This window comes from Zootoca vivipara, chromosome 14 (assembly GCF_965207765.1).
Source record: "Zootoca vivipara chromosome 14, rZooViv2.hap1.1, whole genome shotgun sequence".
Taxonomy (NCBI): domain Eukaryota; kingdom Metazoa; phylum Chordata; class Lepidosauria; order Squamata; family Lacertidae; genus Zootoca; species Zootoca vivipara.
This window is the reverse complement of record NC_142597.1, coordinates 10791163-10798643: the sequence shown is the minus strand read 5'-3', so window position 1 is coordinate 10798643 and position 7481 is coordinate 10791163. Positions and strand designations below refer to the sequence as shown.

The 7481-nt window shown below is 45.8% G+C and overlaps 1 protein-coding gene across 6 annotated transcripts in view; it reads right to left on the bottom strand.

Moving 5' to 3' along the window:
* Positions 1-3680: 3680 nt before the first annotated feature.
* Positions 3681-7481, bottom strand: part of OGDH (oxoglutarate dehydrogenase) — a 57333-nt gene continuing 53532 nt past the window's right edge. For all 6 annotated transcript variants that reach the window (XM_088658003.1, XM_088658001.1, XM_035140240.3 and 3 more), the window contains one exon: positions 3681-6904. In XM_088658003.1, the coding sequence (XP_088514129.1) occupies positions 6784-6904 (121 nt within the window). In that variant the 3' untranslated portion in view covers positions 3681-6783. The remainder of the gene's footprint in view (positions 6905-7481) is intronic.

Genomic DNA, 7481 nt, shown 5'->3' with positions numbered 1-7481 from the left:
ACCTTTCAAAGTTCTTCCCTGCCTGTTTCCTTGCCATCACCTCCTCATTACTGCAGTTTTCTCATTATTCTGTTTTCTCTGACGTCGCCTACTCATTACTATGGTGGTGCCTGGCGGCCAAGCCCATTTATCGAGCTCTAACAAGAAAAACCAGACTTTCCGCCTTGGATAGAAAGAAAACTCCACCCAAGTTTTCTCTTAAACAAATCTGTTGACCAAGAAACAGAGGCAGTGCTGGATCGCAAATAAGTATGTATGGGATTGGTAGGAAAGTTTTCACTGGAACAGCTTGGGAACTACCAAGCTTCTGCATAAGGGGTGAGTCCATTAAGGAGTCCAAGGATGGGAAGCCTGTGGTTCTCCAGATGTTTCAGGACTACAGTTCCCATAATTCCTGAGCTTTGGGTAGGCTAGTTGGCGCTGATGGGAACTGGAGTCCAATAACCTGTTGAGGGCTACAGGTTCCTTACTGCTGCATTGAGCTGTTGCACATTCCCCATTCATTTTCATAGAAGAGCTTAGGAGAATTCAAATGCTTGTGGCAACATCTTTTGAAGTACTCTTTCGTTCCATCTAGGGCTGCCATATGGCCGGAATTTCCTGGACATACATACACGGGATTCGTCCGTCGAAAACGGTGTCCAGGCATATGGCAACCCATCAGAAGTGTCATTTATTTGCCCCCTCCCCCAAATAAAGCTCAACAACTTTTGTGTCCAGATTTTCACTTTTTGAAAAATGGCAACCCTAGTTCCATCTATATCAGATTTAATCTCAAATCTATGCCAATAATGTGCTGCCACCTGGTGGCTCCATTACGACCCATCGTCCAGCATTGCAGACTGGAGGCGCATTACATTAAGGATCCAAGCATCTGGGTGCTACAACAAAACTTTTCCAAACCTCCTAAAAAGGGTTCGTGGACTATGAACAATTGGGAGATGTGTTAGACATTTCCTAGGTCTGTTATATCTCAAGACATTTACCGTAAGCACTTTTGTATGTCACCGTCAGCACCACTGTCCCTTAACAGGCTGTTAATGAGTGTGTTCAAGTGCCACTGAACTTTTACAGCTTCAGAGCTCTCCATACAGCTGTAGATGCAGGAGACCTCACACAAAGGCCACAGGTGGGACTGAGTTCTGTCTCCTGCCCCTAGCCAAGTCCATTCTGTTTAGCATCTCTTTTAAAAAATAGGCACCTGCCAAGTGAAATAAGCACCACCCCTTCCAAAGGCTTTTTGGACTGGTTACGAGATTACTACAGTATGCCAGCCACAAGCATAGCCCCACTTGCCACCAAAACTATTTGTTGCCCTTAGAATCAGCTGATGAGCGGGGTTTGATCCTGCTGCTTCGGCTGCATGCAGCAGTTCCCGTGAGGGGAACCGCAAGGCACAGCCAAATGGAAAGGGATGCAATGGGCACAGCTGTCAATGAATTGAGCCTCACCCACCAGCACGTATCACCAGGACAACAGCAGAGGAGTGTGGTTGTGTGGAAATGGCCACATTAACCAAATTGGATCCCCTGGAGGGCCAAGCTTGCTCCGTCAGCTGGGGGTTCCTAAAACGATAGGGACACCTGAGCTATTCTAGATTTAAAGGCGTGGGGAACACACTGTGGTGCTCAAGTCCTAATGGCGGAGTGGTACAAAGACCAGAGCTTGCAGTCGCCCCATTGCTTTCTTGCAAGGTCTGCTGCTGTTTTATGGTGTGCCAAACATGCAGAATTCTCACCCGTTTTCTCAAACAGCACCAGTTAATTTGCACCTTAGGCAATCGTACACTTCATTCCTGTCCTATCCTATTTATACTGCTAATGCAGTGGCAACTTAAGTTTCTGCTGTTACTCTGCATTGTACCAGTTCAGAACAAAATAGAGCACTTCTCTCTTATGCCCTTGCGTTACGATGGGAGTGGAAAATGGAAAGAAAAAAAAACCCATTTGAAAAGGACACGTGTCCAGACAGCACAAGCACTTGCTCAGTTTCAGAACCATTTGCAATATTGGTGGGAAATCCAGCCTAGTCAATCAACAACTCCCAGCACCTGATTAATTGGCCATGCTAGTTGGAGTTGATGGACTTGCCGGACACCAATAGCTAGAGGACCACCAGTTTTCCTTGTGGCCCTGATCTACAAAGCTGTTTTATTCTTAGTGGGCAGAAGCCAAATCATTCTTCTAGCCTATCTTGACTGTCAGACTATATATTCAAATGCATCTTCATAGCTGCACCTGCAGTGTTTTTGAATAGCAGCTGTATTGCACCCCTACTGCTGTTAAGATTGCAACCACAGCAGACGGAAGGGAATTTTACCTTCATCCCATGCTAGTCTGGATAAAATTGCCTTCTGAAAGCCATTTGCCCTTGGCCTAGAAACATAAGCAGTTGTCCTTCTGAAGCAAACTGCAGTTTCAGTTTGTTAGACACTGGCACTCTGTACGCACTAACAGCATTGTGGGGGGTGAGAGAAGAGCTAAGAAACCGCTCCAACAAAATCTGCTTGTTTTGAAATCACCAGTCTTTGTGTTGTTGTTTAGTCGTTTAGTCGTGTCCGACTCTTCGTGACCCCATGGACCAGAGCACGCCAGGCACTCCTGTCTTGCACTGCCTCCCGCAGTTTGGTCAAACTCATGTTCGTAGCTTCGAGAACACTGTCCAACCATCTCCCTTCATGGATCAATGCCTTGTCGTGGTGAAGGGGCTTGAATAACTCAGAGAAGCTATGAGCTATGCCATGCAGGGCCACCCAAGATGGACAAGTCATAGTGGAGAGTTTTGACTAAACGTGATTCACCTGGAGAAGGAACTGGCAAGCCACACCAGTATCCCTGCCAAGAAAACTCCATGGACAAAACCACCAGTCTTTACTTCCAATGAAAAGAGGAGAGCAAGGCAAACCTTTTGATTAGCAGGAAATAGGAGTGGGTTGGCCACCATCTAACTCATTTCATGTTCTCTGTGGCTGGAACAAATTATATTTCTAAAATTGAGTTATTAGTTAACCTATTTATTAAATCTGCATACATTTGCAAATAAACACGGTATGCCTGAAAGAGCGTTATCTTCTTTGTTTTCGACAACCGAAGTCTTCGACTTACGAAGACTGCCGCGGAACGGATCGTCTTCGTAAGTAGAGGTACCACTGTATTTTAAATATCCAGCAGCCTATATTCCCATGCTTTATTTTGCTGCATATTTTGTGATGCTTATTAACCAAAGGTGAAGTCACTTTCCATGCATCCTATTGCTGGCACTGACTCCTCTGAACATGTAAGGATAATTATGCTGCACTAAAGCCCAGTGGCGGCTGCTGCTGTCGATTCAGTACTTACCTTAAGATATACTTGCCTTGCTGGACCACCTGGACTTGTAGGTTGGACCGATTCAAAATGATGTTTAAGCTTTTAGTGTGCCTACTTGGGGATGGATGGTCTTCAGACCAGGGTCAGGATGTGCCCACTGAGCACCAACTGTAATAAATAGCTTCAGATAAGCTGGTTATGACTTTTGCTGGCCACTGCTCAAGTCATTTTATACGTTTTCACAGGAGTATGCAAAGTTGCAGTCAGAATTGGCCCTTCCCGGTTTCCATCCCACCTGCCCTCAACAGGGGCCTTTGTCATTTGTACTGGGTGAAAGAATGAATCTCAGACAACTGAGCAAGCTGGAGACACTTTGGGAAGAAGATCAGGCTTTATTGTTTAAGCCAGACATGTCTGATTTTGTTTTTTGTTTTAAAACCAAAATAAATAAAAGTCAGGCTGTGAGTTTGAGGGGAGCCCTAGGGTAGCGCTAGCCCTGAACAGGCAACCTCCCTCTCCCTCCACTGGCCCCTGGCTTTGGCAAAGGTTAGACACTAGGATTTTTCTCTCTCTCTGCAGAGCTAAAGAACAAATATTGCAGTCCCACATAAGCCCTTCTGTTGACAACCTACCCCCAAATAGTGGGCATCACGTTTGGAATGTGCTGTTCCCACTAGTGAAGCAGCACAGATTCTTAGATTATAGAAAAGTATTTATTCACAAGATGGCACACTCTTTTGGTATGGCTGGCAGCACACACAGAAGATAGATGGGGACAGGAGGAAGCTGTATGTCTCTCAATAATGCCCAGGGGTCAGCCAGATGAATATAGAGCTGGACATCTCCTGTCAAAGACAGCAAAGATGTTGAGGTTTTCTTTTCTTTGAGGGGTGGGAAAGCTCTGATGTGACAGGGCATGGCAGCATACACAGACCACATTCAGCAGCTCAGGAGACTGAAACAGAATAGAAACAGGCTTAGGCAGAAGTGCAACAGTGGGTGCATGCTATGTGTTCTGTGTGCAAGAGGGTAGGCTCAACCTAGTTCAGAATTTCTCTCTTCAACAGCCTTGCCGATCAAGTCATTGCCGCCTTTGCCACCAAATGACATTGTGATGAACGCACAGAGGGAGGAAAAGGAAGGGACAGCCAAAGCACTGAGGTACATTCTATCACTGGCAGACCACTGTGTAATTACTGTGATTGAAAGCAGTTGCCAGATATCAGCAATGGGTTAAAAAAAGAGAGAGCCAAGAAATGGCATCAATTCCTGTTGCAAAGGCCACAAAGTAGAGGGGTTTTGACTGTGGCCATGCCTGAGCCTCTGGACTGCAGGTGGAAGATAAATGATATCAGTGTTCCTAAGATCAGTCAGTATATTCCAGTGTGCACATGGATGAGGAAGCAGTAAGAAATCTCATGTGGGATCAATTTTGAGCTATCTTGTTAGCACGCTACCTACTGAGAGGGGCCCTGCTCAGGCAATGGCTAGGAAAGCCCCACCACCCAAGGGGCCCCAGAAAGGCAGAAGACTACAGCAACATAAAGTTAGGGAGGTTCACAGAAAAGATCCTTGGAACTACCTCAAAACCCTTTTCTTAAAGCCATAATGTTTAATTGGTTTCACTGTCTCTCTCCCCGATCCCCAATTAGGGCTGTGTTTGAGAAGCTGTGTAATTCAGGAGAAAGCCAATGAGAAGTAGGTACAAGCTACTCCATAGCAGAAGTGCATGCCGTCCTAAACTCTGCTCACACTAAGCATAGAGCTAGGAGAACACAGGGCAAGAATCTATCCAGCGACAAGGAAACTGGGTGTTTATATCCATGTTTGAGCCTCCTGGGACAAGTAGAGTGGTGCCTCCGTTTGCAAACGGGATCCGTTCCAGAGGTCCGGCCGTATCCCGAAGTTTTTGCAAGTGGAGAGACCGCTTCTGTGCATGCAGCCATAGACTGCTTCTGCACATCCGGCAAAACACTTCCAGGTTTCCTGCTTTCGCAACCCAAAGTTTACGCTACCCGAGGTTAGCATAACCTGAGGCTCCACTGTATATATCTTGCTAGAAAGCTCTGTAGAGGTCAGAGACACCAATATAAAAATGTTTCTAGCAAGCTACATATCAATTATGCTAAGTTGTTGCGACTCAGGTCTCATCCAAAAGTTTTGCAATGACAGAAAATAGATCTTTTCTTTAAAAAAAATACTTCATCCGCCAATTCTATATACACAAGTAGTCCTTTAAAAGCATTGCTAAACTCAAAGTTAAGACTGAAATAATCATTATGGAAGTAATTTATGAAAGAGGTGTGCAGGAAAGGTGGATTCCCATTTGCATGAAACTCAGGAAAAAAAGTGCAATGTGACTATAGCCCATGAAGAGGGGGAAAACATTAACTTCTGCTCAAGTTAACTTGAGCTATTACTGCTCAAGTAATAGTAGAGAGACTCAAATTTTGCTCTATATGTGGTATTACAGGCAAGAGTGTGATTTAAGTATCAGTCCCAACATTTTCCTATACAAAACATTAGTTCATGGGTATTTTTTTTACTCCCAAGTGTAGCTTTCTCTTGGTCAGAAACTGAAAGCTAAGCAAACCTGGAGGCTGAAAGAGAAGTGGCTTTGGTGACTGTATAAAAGATTCTTTAGTGTCCACTGTATACCAAGTTCCTACCCAGGAAGGGATATTAGGACTACAAATGGTGGCAGTTTTGAAAACAGCGCGCCCCTCCTGCAAACAGATTAGTGCCTGGGCTGAGTTATAACTTCTTCATTAAAGGGGGAGGGATCCCTCCTGGAAGAAGAGTGCCTGAATTTGAGCTGTCTGTGCGTGTATTCAGTATGGGTAATGCTAGGTTGCTAAACCACAAGAAACAGCAGCAGTGATTTAGGGTGCTAGCCCAGGATTTTCAATACTAGGGTTGTCGTGCTTAAGGAAAGGGAATTTAATCTCATTACACAATTGAAGAGTTATGCCAGATCAAACCTTCTGGAGAGGAAAAAGGAATGGGAAGACATCATTCCTCTCGTCCTTCCAGGTGGGGGATGTTTGTGTTTGTGATTTAAAAGCAACGTCTGCCTCCTGAATCACTGTTGGGATGGAGACAATGACTTGGGCATCATCTGGAGTCATCACAGTCTCAAAAGAGAGACACTTGTTTGGAAGGCAAGAGAGACCCTCTAAATCCCTCGTTGTGGGGGACTGGGGCTGGTTAGTCCCAGGGTTCTCAGAAAGGACATGGGCTTGTGCTGGAGTGATAACACACTGTTCCAGAAGTTTGATCTATAGCACAGAGAAGATAAAACGTAACACGAGCATTCTGGACAGGGTCATTGAAGAGGCAGTTCCTCAAGAGCAAACAAGAGATTAATAACAGGCGCCTTAAGTTAGCTTACAAGGTCTATAGTTAAGGACATAGAAAGGAAGTGAGCAGACAGGGAAACACACACAGTGCGCTGAGGAAACCAGTCCAAGAGTATTTAAGACAAGCCCTTGAAAGAGTCGAGGTTGAAGGCAGTGTCCAAGAAGCGCTGCAGCTCAGTCAGGTGGTTCTTTTTGTTGCCTGTGGCCGGTGCAGAAGCAGGTTCACGTCCAGCATACCTAGCGTGTGGAAAGGAGAAATAGAAAGATGGCAGTTTGTGGCTGGTGCCCTTTAACTGCTCACCTGCAGTCACGCTTGCCCTATATGGGATTGGCAGAGTTCAAGACGGGGGGTGTATTTTGGGCCCCGTAGCCCCATGCTTTTCTGCTCCTGATGCGCGTTTTTGTTTCCTGTGTTCTCTGGCAGTGGTTGCCCCACACCTCCTTTGCCCTCTCCCCCCAGTTTTCTTGCCAAAACAAGGTTTCCACGGGAAACTCCAGCCTGAAGACCAATTTTCATGCACACCTGTCAGTCAATTGACATTACTGCTGGAGTGATGGGAGCTAATGGGTGTGGTTCAATCCTGCTAGATGCTGCTTCACCAGCGTGTTCCCCCTTCTCCCCCCACCATAGGCAAATTCCGATAGGTGGGCAGTGGGCAGGATTGTCCAGCTATCAGTTACCCAATGGAACTGGTGAGGGGGGATAAGGAATTTGGCCTGCTGGGTCAGAAAAGTCCTCCAACATAGGCTTAGGTCATTTATGTGCCCCAGTGCAGCTCGAGTACCCCACAACCTTCAGTCCCCAGCACAACTG